The following is a 19,629-nucleotide window of genomic DNA, read 5'->3' as shown; positions in this document are numbered from 1 at the left end:
GGAGGCCAGGCCCACGGGAAGAGGTACCTGAGGATGCTAGGGGGAGGTGGCCTGCTGGGTTTGGGGGGCTTGCGCCCCGGGCACTGGAGACCCACTGGAATCTTGAGTCACCCTGAGGGGGAAGGCCTTCTTGCACTGCGGGAGACAGGGAAAAGGCATGGAGGTGGGAGGTGGGCAGGGCAGCACGCGGGCAACCACAGGTGTGGGCTCGGCAAGGAAACCAACGTGTTAAGCAGAGTGAACGGCCGAGACGCAGAGGGTCCTGAACCCAGAGAAGGGGGCACAGGGAAGGGCACACAGGTCGGATCTGGCAAGCAGAGCCGGGGGGGCGGGGGGAAGCCAGAGGAAGAGCTGCCAGATAGAGGAGGAGCGAGGTGGGCAGCTGGGAAAGGTGAGGCCTGCAGGTCCCCTGGAGGTTCCCAGCCAGGGGCCCTTGGCGGTGGGCAGGCCCCCGCCCGCAAAGGTGGGGCGGGGGAGCTGGATGTAGTCCCAGGAGGAGGAGGGCATCCTGGAGGGAGGGGTCCAGCCCGTGGACCCCCAACTCAAGAGAGAGACCTGGTGCGGCCAGAGCCCAAGGGGACACATGCCACGGCTGCCCCGGCCCCCTCCTCAGTCCTGAACTCTAGGGCTGGGGGCCCATGACGACCATGCACATTCAGCTACAGGATGGGCGGGGAGGCCGGGCGAGCAGGAGGGGCTGGCTGGCTGGGACCTGCAGCTGAGCCCTGGAGAAGGGCAGGTTCGGGGCCCCCTCCCCAGGCTTCGGATTCAAAGGGGGCCACTCAACCACAGCAAGGCAAAGCAGGCCTGCCCCTCGCACCCCCCCGGCCTGCCTTCTCTACAGAGCAGGAGCATGCTGCTCCAACGCCCGGGAGCCAATAGGGCACCCTGGGCAGAAGCAACCCCCCGGCTCCCCACCCTGGGGAGGCAGAGGCCATCAAGGGACGCGCTAGGGTGGCAGGTGCCCAGCCCGGGGCCAAGCCATGGGTTTGCTCAGCAAGGATCAACTGTTGGATGACGGGATGGATGCGTGAGTCCAGGAAGGGGTGAGACTGGTGGGGCCCCGCTCAAAAGGGGCTGGGGGTGGGGCAACACCCTCCACCCTTTAGACCTAACGCTTCCCAGTGACTCCCACCTAGCAGCTCGGGTTTGACAGTCAAGTTCCTTCATTGACTCACCTGTCCAAACATACATCCCACATACTCTTACTGAGCCCCATTTTGTGCCGGCTGGTTCTGGGACACCCAAAGGAGGAGTGGGCTGGCCTAGGACGCCCCCCTGAGGGCCAGATGAGGAAATGGGAGTCGAGGAGAGAAGACGGATGGACCACAGAAGGGGGCAGTGAAAGCAGAAAAATAACGGAATAGTCAGAAGAACTGGGGGGAGCCTCCGGGATTGACTTAATGGTGGCTGTGCCCGCTGGGGCCCCGGAGTCCGGGGGCCCACACAGGAAGACCCGCAGGACCCCCGGGCTGGAGGAGTGGGGGCAGGTGTCCCGTGCCCACAGGGAGCTGGGAGCTGCGTCAGTTCGGGCGCAGAAGGGGGGCCACAGAAACAAGGACACAGGTTAAAGCAGTCCACACCGTCCACTCGGGAGTCAGGAGCACAGACACTCCCTGCCAGCGGCCTCAGAAGATGAGTTCAACTGCCTTCCCCTCCTCCCTGGGTTCTCAAATGCTAAAATATTAATGACTTTGGGGCAGGTATTTTAGTTATTGATACGTATTTGAGGGTATGAAGGGTTCTATGGATTTTCTTTTTTCCTACTTAAATCCTTCTAGAAACACCAGGAGCTGCCCTCTAAGCTCTCTCCACAAACTGCACAGAAGAGGGCAGGTTTCGGTGGGACCCCCTATTCTCAGAAGTGCCCACCGCATCCAGTCCCCCAGTCCGGGCAACATCTGGGGTCACCACCACCAAAAGCGATGGAGTGGTCCCAGCTGGCCGACTGTCATCTAGGGAGCTGGATGGGAGGCGGTTCTGCTGACTCAGGACGTGTCGAAATCTCATCCACCAACACCAGGGGACCTTTAGCCAAGAGGTAAGTTGAGGAAGGGAGGACCGGAAGTTTTCAACTAATCAAGTTTTCTTGCTCCAAACACTGCACTTCTCCGCACCCACTCCCTTTCCCCCACCCCATTTGGCGGAAGGTCTGGCTGGAGTCTGAGGTTTAAAACTGGAGTGATCCGATCGTGATTGATCTGCCTTCAGGTGAGGAACATCCAGAAGTTAGGGTTCATAAGGGCAAGTTTCTGACTCAGACACACCCTCCCTAAAGACAAGAAAGGGCTCCAGGGATTTCAAGAATGAGGGCAGAAAGAGAGGACTGACGGGCGGGGCGGGGCGCAGGACACGGGAACCGTTAGTGGGTACAGCGGGTGACGCCGGGTTCGGACACTGGATCCGAGTGGTCCCGACAGACCACTGGGGTCTCTCATCATACAAGGGGCTGAGTGTGAGCCCCCACCTCTGCCCTTCTACGAGGATGGGGCTGTGCTGGGGCACCAATACCCATCCACTTCCTGACCTGAGGGGGCGTTCCACGGACGCTGGCTTGGCTACAATTGCACGGCGTCTACACCTAGGACTTACTTTTTCACCCAGGACTTACTTTTCCAGCTTTGGGAAGTCTTACAGGTTTAACACCGGGGAGCCCTAAGAATGAGTCCGGGGTGAGCCTGACCCACATCTCTGTCTCTCTGCTCCTGGAAAACTGATCCCAGAGGCCTGAGTCACCCTGGCCCATGGCTGGTCTGCACGCAGGGTCGAACAAAGAACTCTCTGCAGAGCAGCCCTCATCTGTGGCCCAAAGCTGCCTGCAGCTTTCAACCTCACTCCATGCACTGCAAGCTGGGACAGAGGCAAAGGCTTGAATGGGGAGCAGAATGAGTCCCTGGGCTCCAGCACCAAAATGAGAAGTGTGGCTTCAGACCCTCTTCGCCCCTGCCCTGCAGCCGCGGTTCACCTCATTATGATAATCAGTGTGTCTCTCCTTCCCAGACAAAGAAGGCTCCTTATGAGATGAATATTGGAATCCAGCAGCTACCTCATTAAGGCCTACAGCCTCTTCCTTGACAAGGCCCAAGATTAGCCCTGTGTTCATTAAGGGAAAAGGGCAGAAAGTGGAATAGAACTGAAAAACACAGCTGGGGGGAGGGGGAGGGCTCTTTCTGCTCGCCATTCATTCACTGAAAGGCTCCATGTACCTTCGGGATTTAATCACCAGCGAGGGGGCCAGGAGAAGGGTTTAACCAGGATGCGGGAGGTAAAGAGGTTAAACCCGATAGAAGGAGTTAAAAACCTAAAATGGGGCAATTTGATTTGAAAGCTTCCTGGGACTTGTCACTGGGATAATCAATTGAAAACCTTTTTCCTGTTTACTTTCTTTTTGCCTAACCCCAGAAGGAACCTTTCTCTGGATGTGTTTTTTGGGGTGGGTTTTCGTATTTTCTAAGTCTCCCTTTGCTCCTGGTTTTTTGTTTTTTTTTTTGTCTTAGGGGCACTTTTCTAGTCTTTGCTTCTTTCTTGCCCCCCCTTCCCCCACTTCTTTCTTCTCCCTTGCGCTCCTTCCTGTGGGAACTTAACCTACAAGAAAATTGGATGGCGACCTTGGCTGTACTTTCTCATGAACACTTAAGTGAATTTATTTCAAGTTCCTCGAATAGTGGGGACATGAGGTTCTACCTGCACGATGGCCCACCTGACCTGCCAGGTAAAGATAACTATTCTGCAACTGAGAGAAAGGTGGAAAAGCTTGGAAACACTGAGCTACCTCAAGGCCTCAGCTCTAGGTGGTTTGGGCTCCAACCCAGAGAAGATGCCAAGAGGCAGGTTCTGGAAGGTTCTGGAAGGGCTGGATACTCTTCTAGGAGAGGTTAAGAAGGAGGAGGGCCAGAGGCAGGTGACTCCGTACCGTCTACATACAGGTCAGGGGGTGGAGGGGATAGGGATGTCTGTCAACACCAGAGACCAGGAGCTGGGAAGACTGTGAGAGAAACACTGAATACGTGTCCGTGCGTCCGGGAGCCGGAAACATGTCTGGAGTTAAGCTCCAGAAAAGTCATTACCTTAGAGCTGGTGGAGTTCAACGGACCAGAGGAGACCACGAAGCGGTGGGTTGGAGGGGAAACGGAAGGTGAGGAAGGAAGACAGCGAATGTAGATAGGCTTTACAGGAGGCGGGGCTGCGGAAGGAAAGAGACAGAGGCTAGAAAGGAGGCCAGGAGAGGCCCGGAGGCTCAGAAGCTGCTGAGAAAGCAAAGTTAGGAATTTGGAGGGACTCGCTTGTGGCCGAAGGGCCAGGTCTGAGAAACTGGAGGGGCTGGGGCGGGGGGCCTCCTCTCCCTTTACTGTGTCAGACACCTCAGATGTCCTCATCTGAAGGCCGCTTGACAGCCTCTGTTCCCCTAGGAGGTACAGGCCAGCCCGGGGTCCGGACAGGGAGTTGTGAGGTTCAAATGAATTGATGGTTGCAAAAAGGCCTTTGCCAACTGCAAAGGGAGACATAAATGTCCCCTATAATTACTCACTGGTAGCAGGACGCTCAATTTTACAGCCCACTCAAATCTCACTGGGGCCTGAGTTTTCACTGACCATAAATTATGCGTCCTTACATTAAGGATGTAAAACCCAGTGGTGAAAGCTCCTGCCAGCCTTTGGAAGACAAAAGGTCCCTCCTAATAGCCTGGATTAACTCACAGCAGATCTCCGCCCACTTCATTTGCCACCTCCCAAGTCATCTTTCCACCTTCATTTGCCACATAATCCAATCAGCCCCTTTCAGAAGCCCGGGAGCTATTGTCTACACCAAGCCGGGTTTCTCTAAAGCGGCCCGAGTTGTTTTTGTCTCGTCCGGACAAAACTGGTTGGCTTAAAAGGGGAGGAAAGAAAGTGCTGGTCAAACGAGGACCCCAATTAGCTTCCAAGAGACTTGTTTTCATCATCTTTGTATCACATTCCAGGCCTGGTGTGCGGGGCATATTGTAGGCAGTCCAGAAAATGTTTGTTGAATTAATTCTGTTTTTATTTCTTCTGGAATTTATTTACTGAGTACAAACACACAGCACCTAGTGGGTGCTAGCTGTTATTACTGCGGGGGCGTGGGGGGGGGACAAGGCTGGGCATGTGATAATGAGGCACAGCCTCCTGGTGCTAAGTATCTCGCAATTTCCACAGCAATTTACAAAGCACTTTCATAGTGGTTACATCATTTGGCCTTCAAAAGCGCCATGTGGGGTAGATAAACGCGGGTGTTTTTTGTGTTGCTTTTTTTTGCCCCCCTAATCCCCATTTAGGCCATGAAAAGAGCTGAGACTCAGGGAAGGTAAGCAATGTATTTGAGGTCACACCGTTATTGAGAGGTGGGACCGGCACATGGTACCAGCAGTGGGGCCACCCAAGACCCCCAAGACCACCCCGGGCAGCTGGGATTCCAAACAGGCTGTCCCATTGTCAAACGTTGGAGTGGAAATCAAAAGGCTCTTGGTAGAATTCTGGGGCAGGGGTGGGGGTAAGGGGCAGCCCCTGATGGCACCCAGGGTCCAACTCTGACCCCTTCTCTTGCCAGGAACGGAACAAAACGCTCACACTCCTCCAGCCTCAGCGACCTCACTCTAAGTGTGAGTCACTCCCATCCCACAGGGAGGGGGGCTCAGTTCTGTCTTCTTGCCCTCCACCTTTTAAAATTACTCAAATGGAGGCATTCATTCTCATTTGTAAACGAGGCGGCCTCGCTCACATGGACATCTGACATAGCAATAACATAGGCACAGAACATACAAAGCGCTCTGGAAATGACCACACGCCCCGTGCATGTCCTGACTCAGGTCAGCCCGAGCCCTGGCTGAGTATGGCCCCTACCTGGTACACCGAGAGCCCTGCGGACTGGGGTTGTCCGGAGCGCTGTGGGAGAATAAACGAGAAGCGTGAGACAGGTGAGGGGGGCGAGGGGGACGTGGTCGACCAACCTGTTTGGGAAAAACATTTACTGACCGCCTCTTCTATGCCTGGCCTTACCAGCTTCCCAGAATCGGACCAACACTCACAACACCCTGGGAGGTTGCTTTTCTCGATCCCAGTTCCCCAGAAAGGACGAGGAGATCTGGAAGAGGTGGGGATACCCCTGGCAGTTCAGTAGCATGGCCTCGGGAATCATGCTCCTTCCAGAAGCCCACCCTGGGCCTTGGAATTGCCACGGAGATGCTGGCCGAGCCCTTGGCCCAGGTCTCCCTCCTGAGAAGTTCCCAAAGGGACCCTTCCTTTCAGACCATCCTGGGGATAATGACGGGGTGGACTGAGAAAGACTGACACCTCCCTGGGATGGTGAAACCTCCAGGTTGATGGAAGGTTAACAGAAGCAGACGCACATAGAAAAGCAAAGCATCAAGGCAAAAAGCACATCGAAAGTCCGAGGTTAGCCAGTGCCCCCTCACTAGGGCACTGGTTTCAACACTTAGCCAAGAGGGACAGCTGGTTGGTCAGTTCGGGTCCTCTTCAATCTTCGGCGGCCTGGGGGGGCGGTCACTGCCCAGTGGTTGCTTTGTTTGCTGGTGGGATCCAGGAATCCCTGCTCCTGGCGTCCTCTGCAACAGATCAAAGGTTAGAAGGCCAAGTCTAGGTGTTAGTTAAAGTTGAATTAATTACAACTAAAACTAATTAGTTAAAATTTTAAATTGCCTTTTAATTGCTAATGGGCCTGGGGGTGGTGCAAGCAGGGGGGCGGGGGGGGGGGGGCGGGGGGGGGGGGGGGCGGGTTCTGCCCGCTGTGTCAGGTTTCAATTGCCACCAGGATGGGTTGAGGTACCATTAGACGGAGGTGAGCAGCAAGCACCTGGGCATCAGCTCGTCATCCACAGGTGGTCCTTGGTGGCAGGAAGGCAGACGGAAGGTGTCATCCTTGAAGACAGACCCTGGGGCAGGGGAAGGGGGGCACAATTAGAAACCGTCTTGATGACCTCTAACGGCCGGCACTGGAACAGCAGAGGGAGGGAGGGGGCAGTCCGAGGGAGAGGGAGGAGGGAGTGAACAAAGAGGAGGGCGGAGGGGGAGGAGGGAGGAGGGGGGAGGGGGAGGGGGCGGAGGGGGAGGAGGGGGGAGGGGGGAGGGGGAGGAGGGAGGGGGGAGGGGGAGGAGGGAGGGGGGAGGGGGAGGAGAGAGGAGGGGGGAGGGGATGAGAGAGAGGAAGGGGGGAGGAGGGGGAGGGGATGAGAGAGAGGAAGGGGAGGGGAAAGGGGGGGTGAGGCAAATGGGAGGGGCGGGGGAATGGGAGGGGGAGGAAGGAAGCGGGGAGGGGAGGGGGAGGAGGGAGAGGAGCGGAAACGGGAGGAGGGAGAGGAGCGGAAAGGGGAGGAGGGTGAGAAGTGGGAGGGGGGTAAGGAAGATTTGATTGACAAGGCACAAGTGATAGCGGTGTGCGCATGCGCAACCTGAAGCCTAGGTTAGCAGGCCGAGAGCCATTTGCAGACACAGACCGCTAGGGGGCGCGCGGCCAGCACCCAGAAGCCGAGAGCAGACACCTGCGCGCACCCCAGCCTCCCGCCCGCGCCCGGCCCGCAGCTGCCAGGGGCACAGCTGGCATAAGGTGGAGGGGGCGCCCAAAAGGTCTCAGGCCTAAGAAAGTGGGGGGCAGAGCCCACCCCAGCCAATCGCGCAGGGCCGCTGGGTCCCCTAAACGCCACGCCGGCCGACACCAGCCAGAATCCACCTGTGGATTCTATGTGGCGGAGCGGGGTGGGGGCGCTCGCCCCCCCATACAGGTCCTGAGGTCCTTCTGCACCCCCCAACTGCGGGGGTCAATCTGGCACCAGACAGAGCTGAGCATTTCAAGGGGACAGTCGCCATAGGGTTCTTTTCAGAACAAGATTCCACTTTTGATGGGTTAAAAATACCGAAATCTTGGCGCCAACCTCCAGAAAATGCAATTACCCATCCATTAATTAAATGATAAAGGCCCAGTTTTCAATACACTATTTTCACACACTTAATGTGTCTCTGGACACATGATACAAAATACAGTACCACTAGGAAATAAAATAAAGTTAGCCAAAACCGCCTAAAATTATCCAGACCACCACCGAGCCCCCCCACCCCACCCCAAATCTCGTCTCCTTTTCTCCGCCACAGTAAGAATCTCAAGACCCCCGCACGATGGCGCCTAATTAACCGTTTTACGACTTCTCTATCCTACCCAGATGAGCCACACCTTCTCAGACCCTCAAAACCCAAACGGGCCGAAATAAACTCATCTGTGTCCACGCTCATCCACGACGCCCTAGGTCACGCAATCAGTGCCGACCACGGCATCGCGACCCAGCGCGAAATCCTGCAACCGCTCCCCCAGGGAATCTGGGGGTCTTAAAACATTTCTCCCCTAGGTAGATGCACCCAGAACTCTCCAGGAAATCCCGCGCCCGACCCCCTCCAGCAGGAGAACAAAGGCCACCTCCCCTCCCCACCCCGCCCCCCCAAATTCCGCAGTGCCGCGGGCGCCCTCTGGCGGCCAGCGAGAAAATCTTCCAGAAACCTGCCACGTAGCAACCCGCTCGCGCTCCCCCTCCCCAAGCCCGCCGGCCCACCGTGGGGAGGGGGCGGCGTGGGGGGGTGCTTTACAGGGACAAAGGAAATGGCAAGAGGCGGCTCGATCAAAAATCAAAAGCCCACAACACGTCAGAACCTTCCAAGGACCATCGCGCAACACCGAGAAGACCCCCCGATCCCCCAGTTCTCCGCTCCCAGAGCCCAGAACTCTCCCAACACGCCCCCTTTTTCTGTATTTCTCTCTTCCCTTTTGACCAGCCCCTTCCAGACCCAAGGACACAGCCTTCCCTCCACCTCAACCCACCCCGTGCCTCTATTCTGCATGCACCCCTAATCACTTGACCCGTGCCCCCGCTCCCCAGCCGCCCTTCTGCACGGAACCCGTCCCCGGGGGGGGGCTTCTGGAAGGTTTGCACTTGGGCGCCGTATCTCTCACTGTTTTAATAAGCCAGATGCTACCGGGTAGTAATGCTACTGCCTGAATTTTGACTGGAGTAGGCTTCGCACTAGCCTGTGTACTTGGATTCGGAACCCCTAGCGGACAAGTACCTCTACTCCTGATGCCTACGGCCACCAAGAACCTGGCCAAAACTAGCGGGAAAATATGCCCGGGAGACTCTGGCTTTGGGGGTGCTTCCCCCCCAATTTCTTAGGGAATGGGAATGCATCCACCACCACGTCTCTCACCACTCGTGATTCTCAAGGTGGCTTCAAACCCAGAAAATCTCGGTTTTGGACCGCGGTGACTGCGGCACACTGGCCTCTGACAGGGGGTTGATCAGATTCCTCCCACTCTTCGTAACTGAGGCCGCGACCACCCAGCCTGCCCTCAGTGACTAGACTGGAAAGGGGCCCTGTGATTCTTTCTTTTTTGCCCCCGTCCTCCAGGAAAATGTGCCTCAAGACTTTCCTTCCCGACACGATTCCGTCGCCGACGCTCGGGGACCAGGCGAAGTGGTCGCCTTCAGGAGACCGTCTCGGGTATCTATCTCGCGGCAGGTCCAGTAGGACGGAGCCCAGCCCAGAAGGGGGTGTCGTCTTCCTTTTGCACATCCTTTCGGGCAAAGGATGGCCAACCACTCACCGGGTAGGGAGGTTCTCGCGTGGGCGCCCGGGCTCTCCGGAGGAGCCGCGGCCCAGGCCAGCGGGCCAAGGCGCGCTCCATCCCAGCTCTCCGCCGTCTGCGCTAGGGGCTGGCTGGGTGGGGTTTATATGGAGGCGCAGAAGGGGTGGTCTCTGACGTCAGTGCATTCTGCTGCAATGCGCTCATTTCTCCAAAAGTGATTGGCCGGAAAAATGAGCCCCCCAGATTCTATGACAAATTGCTCTAGCCGCACCCAGATTGCAGCAAAGAAGGGAGGAAAAAATTCTGCCGCAGTGCCCCTCGCCGCCATGACCAACACCCTGAGCTCGCTGTTGCTTTTTCCCTCCACGAGCCCCGCGCGCCAAGCGAGGGAGATTTCTGTGCACGATTTGCTGGGAGACCGGGACAAGGGGTGGTTGTCCTCGGGCGGGCGAAGGGCAAAGCTGGGGCGCTGGGGGCGGCAGATCGCACACCTGGCTATTTCGGAACCTCAATCAGAGGATGCAGCTTAGGGAAAGAAAACGATGCTCTCTGCTTATTGTCCTGAGAAATAAAATGCCCTAGGCAAGACAAGCGGCACCCAAATGTAAGTGGCGGCTGTCACCCCCTTCTATCCTACCCGTCCTTTTCTGATCAAGAGACTCCATAGTGCACCTCCGAGTCAGAAAAACCGGGTTGTGAGTTCCCGGTTCTGCCGCTTACAGCCTGGGTACCCAGAACCCTGCAATGCCCCCCTCCTCTGCCAAGAGGTCCGTTTCCTCCACTTTAAAGAAAAGCGGGGGTACCCCTAAGAAAGGGAGTTGTAGTAATCTAGACACGAGATGTGTCCCTATAGGGAAAGTACTTTTCAAGGAGGTCCGTATCCCACCGGGAGATCCATAGGGCACCCCTCTCCAAATTTGAGATCACTTCCCCACACATACAACTTTGAACCGCCCCCCCGCCCCTAGCCCCCGGGGAAACAGGCAGCGACACATGTTGCCGCAGACCAGAGCTTCACGGCCTCGGACTCCGGGACTTGGCACATGAGATTTAATCCTTAACAGGTGCCGCCTTCGGCAGCTCTACCGGGCACCGAGCGGCAGAGTGGGCAGAACCGTCAATCAAATGTCCTCTCGCAAAGGTCAAAATGCTGTTGAAAGGGACTAAGGATCTATCTTAGGGCGACAGGTGGGTGGCAGCCGGGAGGACAAGGATGAAGCGCCTGGTGACAGCAGAGGGGTAAGAATGAGTGATGGGTCCCTAAGGGGAAAGACAGAGGGTCCCCGCAGGAGGTATCAAGTTAGAAGGAGCTCCCATGCTCTTCTGGGGCGCTTCAAAGGAGCTTCAGAGCCAACAACACCCCCGCCCCCTCGCCCTCGCCCTCGCCCCGCGCCGTGGCCAGCGATCCTGTAGGTGACTATAAAACTGTCGGGAGATTTCCTGGGCAGAAAAGAAGGGACTGAGCTATTTGTAAGCCCACCACTAGAGACAGGGAAGTGAAAATGGACCACCCGATCGAACGAGACACCGAGCCTTGGGCAGGGGGCTCATTTACAGGCGGGCTGTTGGGTAGACGAAGATAAAGTGGTCTTTGGGGTCCATGACGAGGAGCTACCTTAAAGTGTCAGATAACGTAAGAAGGGGACGAGAACCCCCTTTACAGCCTGGTTGAGAGCATGCAAGTTGCCCCAGAGACTAGAGCCCCGGCCACAGGACTTGGAAAACAGAAAGGCCAGCACCAACCACGGGTGTCAAGAAAGCTTCAAAAAATCATGGCTCCGAGCATCCTCGTCAACAGGAGAGCGTTTATTAGCCATGGTATTAATAGCTAGGAAACAGCCGGAGCCAGCGGGGACCAATCAGCAGCCAGGAGCCCCTGTCGTCAAGCCGGCGCGGCCAATCAGACACCCGCAGGCCCGGTTGCTAGCCTCTCGGGGGCAGAGGCGAGAGGGGTGCGCATTGTCAAGGGGGCGCCAGCTCGCCCTCCGCGCGCGTGGGAAGTCTGCGTGGGAGCGGAGGCGGCCACCAGAGAGCGTCAGTAGTTACGCACTAGGGGTCCCTGGAGGCTGTTCCAGAGACGGCCTCCTGGCGTCATTCCTGCAGCCCCGAAAGGACATGAACGATGCTCTGGGAGGAGCCCCCGGCTCTGGTTGGGGTGCCTCTGAGAGGCCCTGGAAAGAGAAACTCCAGATGGCCAATGTGCATCTACGTCCTCGAGGCCTGGCCCCCGGGAGGAGAGGTGGGCCTCCCGGCGCAGAGTCCGCCTCTCTGCTTTTTTTCCAGGCTCCTTGGCCTGCTGCTCAGAACTTCACAGTAAATCCCACTCCTCTTTTTCAAGGTCTCAGTGACAGGCCAAGGTAAAAGACCCTAGAAAGCCTGTGTTTTCGACAAAAGTGCCGCGGGTTTGAATCCTAGCTCTGCTCCCTCTTTAGCTGGGAGGCTGCTGTCCAGGCCTTTCACTCTGGGCCCCTATTTCCTCATCTGGAAAAAGGAAAGAGTTGGACAAGATGGTCCCCAAGGAGCCTTCCAGTCCTGCTCTGCTTGATTTGAATGTATACATCAGGCGAGTCAAATGTCTTCCAGAACATTCTGCATGACAGTAATTAGTATCAGGTGTATCCTGCCGTCCATGTGGTTACTTCATCATGCTGCTTTTCTTTCCATTGTATTTTATTTTAAACAGAACTCCATGGCAACATGTTTATCCTTCTGGCTTCCTAAAAGAAAGAAAGAAAGAAAAAGATAGAGGGGGGAAAAAGGCAGAGAGAAAGACAGACTGCTGTAAACTAATCTCTACTGAGCTTGGTTTAACCACACACACACACACACACACACACACACACACACGCGCGCGCGCGCGCGCACACACACACACACACTCACACACACAGAGTCCATATGTTTAAATGTTTTTGCTGGCTTTTCTGGAGCTCAGAACCTAACTTTTTAAATATCTGTTGGTCCAAAGCAAAAAAAAAAAAACTTGAAAGAGCTAACTCTACGGTAATATTTGGATCCAAACTGCTTCTCAATCTGAACAATGTCATGCAACTTTACTTGCTGGAAAAAAGACATATGAAGGCTCAGATCATATCGATAGGGCAAAACAGACAAGGAAATCTAAGTTTGAGAAATGGCTCACTTTCTTTCTGTACATGCTAAAACCCAAATCTCCTGAAGATCCCTGGAGGAGAGCCAGTGGCCCAGACACACAACTTAGACTGCTGCCTCATTTTCTTTCTCTTTTTTCACATAGATCTAATTCAAAGCATACATTTTTCTTCTTTTTTAAATTCATTCTTGGGAGCCCTCAAAAGCCATGTGAGCAGCCTCCTATCCACATGTACATACTTGTGGGCAAGTAGACAAACGTCCTAAGATTCAGCCAGGAAATGAAGACAAGCTCCTCCCATAGCCATCTTCCAGGCGTGGGTAAATGTGTTCCCTTATTTAAAACCATGCTCAGGCTTCTGCTTAGCGACCCCTGAGTGCCTGCCCCTCTAAGCGGACCTTCTCAGTCTTCCAGGTAAAATGCTAGTGTTCCCTAGAGATCTCTCCCCCGGGCCGTCTTCCTTCCATACATCCCGAGACTGGCCACAGTGATAGCTGATGCTTCTGCCTTCTTGATGCCTAGCTCCAGCGCCAGCCTCTGGCAATTCAAAACCCCCAAAATCACACATCCCTGAACCACCCTCACTCCCCCTAGGCCTCATCCCAAGCCAAAGAAGCGGAAGGGCACACAGACGGCCTTCCTGTGAACCTGCTTTGCGGTGGGGGAGACTGGAATTATCAGGTACCACGTCTGTGCCTCCTGTAAAGTACAAAACTGGGCATCAAGGATTCAGGGAGAATGATCTAACACAATCCTGTCTTCTGGGATGCTGGAATTGACAGTAAGTCTTCTAGAACAATGGCAACCCACTCCAGTATTCTTGCCTGGAGAAATCCATGGACAAAGGAGCCTGGCAGGCTACAGTCCATGGGGGCCCAAAGAGTCGGACACGACTGAGCGACTATCACTCATTTCTAGAACACACACTCATCTGTGACTCCTACACTAACCACCTTTCGAGAACTTGATTTTACCCTCAACGCAAAGCCTGAACACTTGAGCTTGGTATTTAAGGACTTATAGGAGGGATCCCCCTTTTTCTTTCTGCTCTCACTTACCCAAACACAATTCCTACGCACACGCCCCGCAACTCAGAGTCGTGGTGGTCCCTGCCGTGTGTCGTGATCCTGGGGTTGGTAAGCAGGGAGCCTCATGGCTTCTTGATCACATGTGGATTTTCTACCCACGACCCCAATGTCAGAAGCATGCTGCTCCCTGGAAACCTGAGCTCCAGGTGCTGCCCCAACCTTTGCATAGAAGAGTTTGCCAAACTGTAGATATTAAAAGACAAATAAAATGCAGCGCCTTTCATGAAAGGCCACGGATAAAGCTGACTTCCCAGTAGACTGCTGGCCTTCCAGGCAGTGTGTTGTGTTTGACTCTGGGGTGTGTAGTGTGGGGGAGAGAGGGTGGGCACTGCTCTTTAGAGATCCTTTTCATGATTAGAGCCAATGAAAAGGAGCTGGAAGGTAATACCTCCAAATTACCCCCAAACCATTAGCTGTTCTGGGCGAATAAATTCTGAGTGGTTTGTCTTCTTTCCACTTTTATGGATTTCTCTACTGACATGTATTGCTTTTATTTTTCTTTGAAAATGCAGCAATCCAAGAAGGCTGACCATTTGAGCCTCTTTCTGATGGGCCTCAAATAGGAAATATTTTCCTAGTAAGTAAATAAAAATTACGAGACTCAGGACTCCCCCTCCTGAGTAGTTCAAGGCACTGTCCTCGGAGGCATTTGAGCGTGGGGTGCAAGTGAGGGGATCCAGGGGTAGCCCCACAGCCACACTTGATATCTGGAAAGTCTCTCTTGATCCCGTCACGGAGGTGAACAGATTCCAAGCTGATAACAGTAAAAGAAATGGAACATCAGTGGGCACCCGTGCACAGAGGGACCTAAGGAGATCCACTTACTAGGGGACGAGGCAGGCCAAGAATGGGGTCTTGGAGAGGAAGCCCACCACCACAGGGTGGATTTTAGAAGTCACATCCTGACACCAGGAGAAGGTGGCCACGTTGCCCAGCCACACCCCCACCCAGCCCCCCTGGCTCTGGGTGTGGGCCAGCCCGGATTCAAGCAAGGGGTTTTTTTGGCCCAACTCCATGGAAATATTTCCTTCGGTGGAGCAAAGAACTGCTTCATTCAACTGCCTGCGGCTAGGGAGGGGGCTGGCTTTGCTATGTTGACAGAACTGCAGAGGCCTGGGGAGGGGCCCCCAAGGAGAAAATGTATTCCAGGTAGAACAGGACTGGAAAGTTTGCTTTTTTTTTTTTTAACTGAAAGGTTGCTGACAGTTGAAAAACTGCCACCCCACCCAAGAGGCCCCAGGAGAAGACATCTGTGCTAGATTTCAGCAAGGTCCGTCGCAAAGACCTGTCTCCTTAACAGCCAAGGAAAGGGGACCATTTGCAGACTCACTTTTCACTTTCAGTTTAAACATTCAAGGCCTGGATCCTTCCAAAGCCCACGGTTGGCTTCCCCGGGCCAAGTCTGCTGATACCTGAGTCTCTGAGCTCACCCAGAAGCCATTAGCTCACTAGTAGAGTCAAGGGCACCCAGAGGACCCTGGAGTTGGAGCCCGTGTGCCCTCAGAGGTTGACTTCCAGGGCACACACCATCCTCCTTGGCTGACCCTAGGTGTACTGATGTCTGTGGCCTCAGAGAGATCACCCAGAAACAGAGGGACCCCCCCGCCCCTTCACCAAAAAGCCAGAAGGAACCACACTTATATGACTCCTGCCTGAGAGCAGAGCTCAGAAGCTCATCTGCAACAGTCTCCAGGGGGAGTGACGTACCTGCCGCCCGCGGGGCTCCTAGGGGTGAAAGGAGATCAGAAACCAGGGGAGAGCAGAGAGCGGCATGCAGGTGGGGACCGCTCCGTGCAGGGGCCATCCTACGTCGAGTTGGTGACACCGGCCACCTGAACTGAGGGGGCTGTGCTGGGCCGCGCTCAGTCGCTTCAGTCCTGTCCGACTCTTTGCAGCCCTGTGAGCTGTAGCCCGCCAGGCTCCTCTGTCCGTGGGATTTTCCTGCAAGAATAGTGGAGCAGATTGCCCATGCCATCCTCCAAGGGAACTTCCTGACACAGGGATCAAACCCATCTCGCCTGTGTCTCCTGCATTGCAGGCAGGTTCTTTACCACTGAGCCCCCAGGGAAGCCCAAATGAAAGGGCTGAGATCCTATAATCACAGTGCCCATTGCTAGTGTTTGGGCCCAGCTCTTGGGTAGACCAGTAGTCTTGCCAGTGGGTGAGAGTTTGGGCTCTGAGTTTAGACTTCAGAGTCAAGTCCACTCGCTCGCTGCCCACGTACCTTAAGTTAGTTGTTTAACCTCATTTTCAGAGTCTGTAGAATGGAGAGTAAATGTCTCCTTCAGGAGGGAAGATTAAGTGGACAGAAAAAACAAAACAAAAAAAACATACGCTATAGCCACCATGTGTCTCCAATCCGTATGACACCAGGGGTGAAGATGGCAAGAAGAAATCTTGTTTTCTATGTTATTTGCTTTTACTGTATAAGAAGCATGCATTTATTTTGTACTTTACAGAAATTAAGTCCAATGTATGTGCTAGAAGTGAACCAAGCTCTGTGCTGTGTGCCCCATTGCCCTGCCACGGACGTAGAGATGCCCTTCCTACATGGGTGGACAACCTTGACTGCTGTTGTCTCAAAAATGCCTGAGAGTTTGGTTGCTGCTCCCCAGAGCGTGAGGAATGGGCTCTGCTGGTCCCCACAATCAGCCGGAGAGGAAAACGAAACATGCCCCCCCAACTTCAACCTCTTTGCTGAGCCCCGTGGGTTCTCTGTGGACCAGGCTGGCACCCCTAGTGCAGGCATCCGGCCCAGCACCCTCTGTCCCCACCACCAAGAGCCCCGTCTCCTCCTCGACAGGACCCCCATCCCAAAGATGAGAATGTGAGATACAGTCCACAAGCTCGGTGGGAAAGAGATCGTCCAGATAAAAATATCCCCACAGCACTTGGCCTGCTTCCTCCCCCTCTTCCTGTTCTCCTGTCCCTGGTAGGACTCAGGCCCTCTGGGGTCAACATGAAACATTTGTCAAGGAGGCAGCCTTGACAGCCAAGGAAGAGGTGGGTGAGAATGCAGGCTTTGACGTCAGGCCTGATTCAAATCTGATACCATCTGTTGCTCGTAACTTGACCTCGAGGGAAGGTCTCATGCCCCTCTGTGTCTCAGTTTCCTTATCTGTAAAATGGGGATAACCATCGTGCCAGCTCCCCCCCCCCCCCGCCAAGGTTGTTGAGAAGGAGAAGGGAGGCGTACGTGTGAAGCCCTCAGAGCAGTGCCTGAGTACCCAGTGGAGCCTGGTAACTGAGGTGGCACCCTCTCCACCCCCACACAGACAGCCATGCTGTCCCAAAGAGAGTTGGTCTCACAAGGCCATCCTTCACGGGGATGCAGAGCGAGAAACCTTGGCCACAGCCTCCTGGTTCAGGAGGAATAGCTCTGGGCCTGGCAGATGAGAGCTGTAAGCATCTCCTTCCTGGGACTCATGGGCTAGGGACAGAGGCAAAGATTCTAAGGGTGACCAGTTACCCTTGATGCCAGCCCCTGTTGCATGCCCATCCTTGAGCCAGAGTGCAGACATCTTGAGGCCTCAGTTTCCCCAAAAGCTCCCCCCACCACACCACGAAGGGAACTCCACTACCAGGGTGGCTGGGGGTGACCACAGGTCACGGAGGGTCATCTCTGAGCACCACAGGTCCCCCTGAACCTTGCCCTTGTCTGCCCAGTTGCTCAGGCTTACGGCTCTGCAAACGCTTGGCCCTCGGAGACACGGGCTCAAATGTTCAACATACCCTTTAGGTGTTTGCGGAAAGGATGAGCTTAAAGGCGCCTGCCTTTAGGTAAACAGAGCTGCCCTTGCACATTTGATGATAAAGAAAAGCAAACAAAGGCCACCTTTCAAAGCCTGCTCCAACCTGAAGACAGCGATGCCTTTGTTAACCGGCGGGGGCAGAGGGCTTCAGGAAGGTTCTGGGAAGCCCAGGCCCTTTGAGGAGGGTGTTGCCCACTCACCCCACTGAGCTCTGGTTTCCTCCGCAAAAATATGGAAATCAGGATTCACACCCCAGGTGGGCCCTGAACACAGAATGCTAAGAACTGCTAAGAACAGAGTGCTAAGAACGATAAAGCCTCCCGCTTTATTAGGAGGGTCAATGGCCACGAAGGTCAATGTCCATGGCCGGAGGTGGACCATCTGAGCCAGTCACCCGGTAGGTGGGACACGTGCAGTAGAGCCAGGACACCCAGCACCGCCTGCCCCCAAGATACACCACCGAGGGCCGCATCTTTAGCCTGTGCCTTGTTAACTTTGAAAGATGAATTCCAGACAGTTTTGTTGATGTTCATTCATTCATTCATTCACCCCTTTCAAGAAACACCCACTGGATGCCTAAGGCTGGCACTGTTTCAAGTGCTGGGGGGTAGGACAGCCGGTGACGGGCACGCTGTCTGCCTCTGGGGCTCACGGAGCTGAGCCCTGCACCAACTGTGCACCAGGCTCAGCTCTGGCCACCTTTGCTCCCATCTCAGTTGGACGGTTGCTCAGCCCAGGCCCTGAAAGCAAGTGAGCGCCTCCCACCCTCCCTGGAAGGAGGAATCAGCAAGGGGCAGCTTTATCATTTAACTAAAAGAAAGAGAGCCCCTTAGGGCCCAGGACACCCGAGGGAAAGCTGCCATCTCTCTGTCGGGTCTGACTATCAGGAATTTTGAGCCCACGTCCTTTCCCGACAGTCTGGCGTCATGTAGATTTCCCAGAAATTCTCCCTGTTTACTCTGAGGGGCCTCCCTACAACAGAAGTCGTTCAAATCCTGCTCTCGGCCGTAAGTCCCTTTCCGGCTGGCTTGGGGCACCCGCGTCTCAGAGCGGTAGACGTATGGCCATGTGGCAGCCCCAGAGATCCAAGCAAAGCTGTCTGGCTGCCTGGCCTGAGCTGACCCCGGAAGGCCTCAATGTACCCCCCAGCCCCCTGCTTCGGGGGTTCCCACGGGACCCTCACACACACCCTGAACAGACAGTGCAGACCCAGGCCTGGATTTGGATTGGTTTCCACACCCCAACTCAAAGCCCTGATTGGGAGAAACCCCAGTGCAATTAGACAAAGAGGGATGGGAGTGTCAGGAAGAAAGTGCGGATGTGTGTAAACTGCCATCTTCCACCGAGCTGGACAGGGAGCCTGAAATACAGGGGGGAGTGTGGGGGGCAGAATGTGACTGCGGATGTGTGTAAACTGCCATCTCCCACCAAGCTGGACAGGGAGCCTGAAATACAGGAGGGAGTGTGGGGGGCAGAATGTGGAGGAGAGAGGAAGATGGGGGTAGAGTGGGCAGGGGGCCCAGGTGACTGGGGTGCTCACTGGCAAGGCCCCTCAAAGTGCCCTCTCTGGGTGAGGTTTCCCCAGGGGAAGAGCATGTCCACAGCAAACCAGAAGGCTCCACCCTGCCCTGTCCCAGGACCTTATCTTTATAAAGGATGTGCTGGCCAGTCCCGCCCAGGAACAACTGTGGCAGAAGAAATATAGACAGCGAGGGGCCAGCAGGAAGGCCCTGACTCCCGAGGGAAGCCCCTCTGTTTCCCGCATCCTATTCCTGTAGTCTCAGAATAAAACATCCGCGTTGAGTTCCCGCAGTCCAGCTCAACGAAGAGCAGAGGCTCAAAACAAACAGCCCAGTGGTGACTGAGGCAGAAGGTGGGGCAGGGGCCCAGAGCCTGGTGGAGACGCTGCCCCTCTCCATCTAGCGAGCAACATGAGCTGGGAGGAATGGGGGGGTCCCAAGTCTGGAGTCGTACCCCCAACAAGAGGCTGACCTGGCACCCAGAAAGGGGAGCCCCCAACCCACACAGCTGGAGGAACCTGGGAGGCAGCCCCTGGTTGCTCCGCCCTGCCCCAGGG

The 19,629-nt window shown here is 55.3% G+C and overlaps 1 protein-coding gene across 25 annotated transcripts in view; it reads right to left on the bottom strand.

The window, feature by feature from the left end:
* Positions 1–9,744, bottom strand: part of LOC113879939 (proline-rich receptor-like protein kinase PERK8) — a 35,260-nt gene extending 25,516 nt beyond the window's left edge. For 2 of the 25 annotated variants that reach the window (XM_027521821.1, XM_027521824.1), the window contains exons 1-4: positions 9,619–9,736; positions 6,829–6,907; positions 5,859–6,580; positions 4,068–4,183 (exon numbers count right to left, since the gene is read on the bottom strand). In XM_027521821.1, coding sequence (XP_027377622.1) covers positions 4,068–4,183; positions 5,859–5,982 — 240 coding nt within the window. In that variant the 5' untranslated portion in view covers positions 5,983–6,580; positions 6,829–6,907; positions 9,619–9,736. Of the gene's footprint in view, positions 1–27; positions 6,581–6,801; positions 6,908–9,618 lie in introns of all 25 variants that reach the window. The other 23 variants (XM_027521811.1, XM_027521815.1, XM_027521813.1 and 20 more) reach the window with 20 other exon arrangements.
* Positions 9,745–19,629: the final 9,885 nt, after the last annotated feature.

Source organism: Bos indicus x Bos taurus, chromosome 21 (genome assembly GCF_003369695.1).
Source record: "Bos indicus x Bos taurus breed Angus x Brahman F1 hybrid chromosome 21, Bos_hybrid_MaternalHap_v2.0, whole genome shotgun sequence".
NCBI classification, from domain to species: Eukaryota; Metazoa; Chordata; class Mammalia; order Artiodactyla; family Bovidae; genus Bos; species Bos indicus x Bos taurus.
The sequence above is the reverse complement of the archived record's forward strand: the minus strand, read 5'-3'. Positions and strand labels throughout refer to the sequence as shown.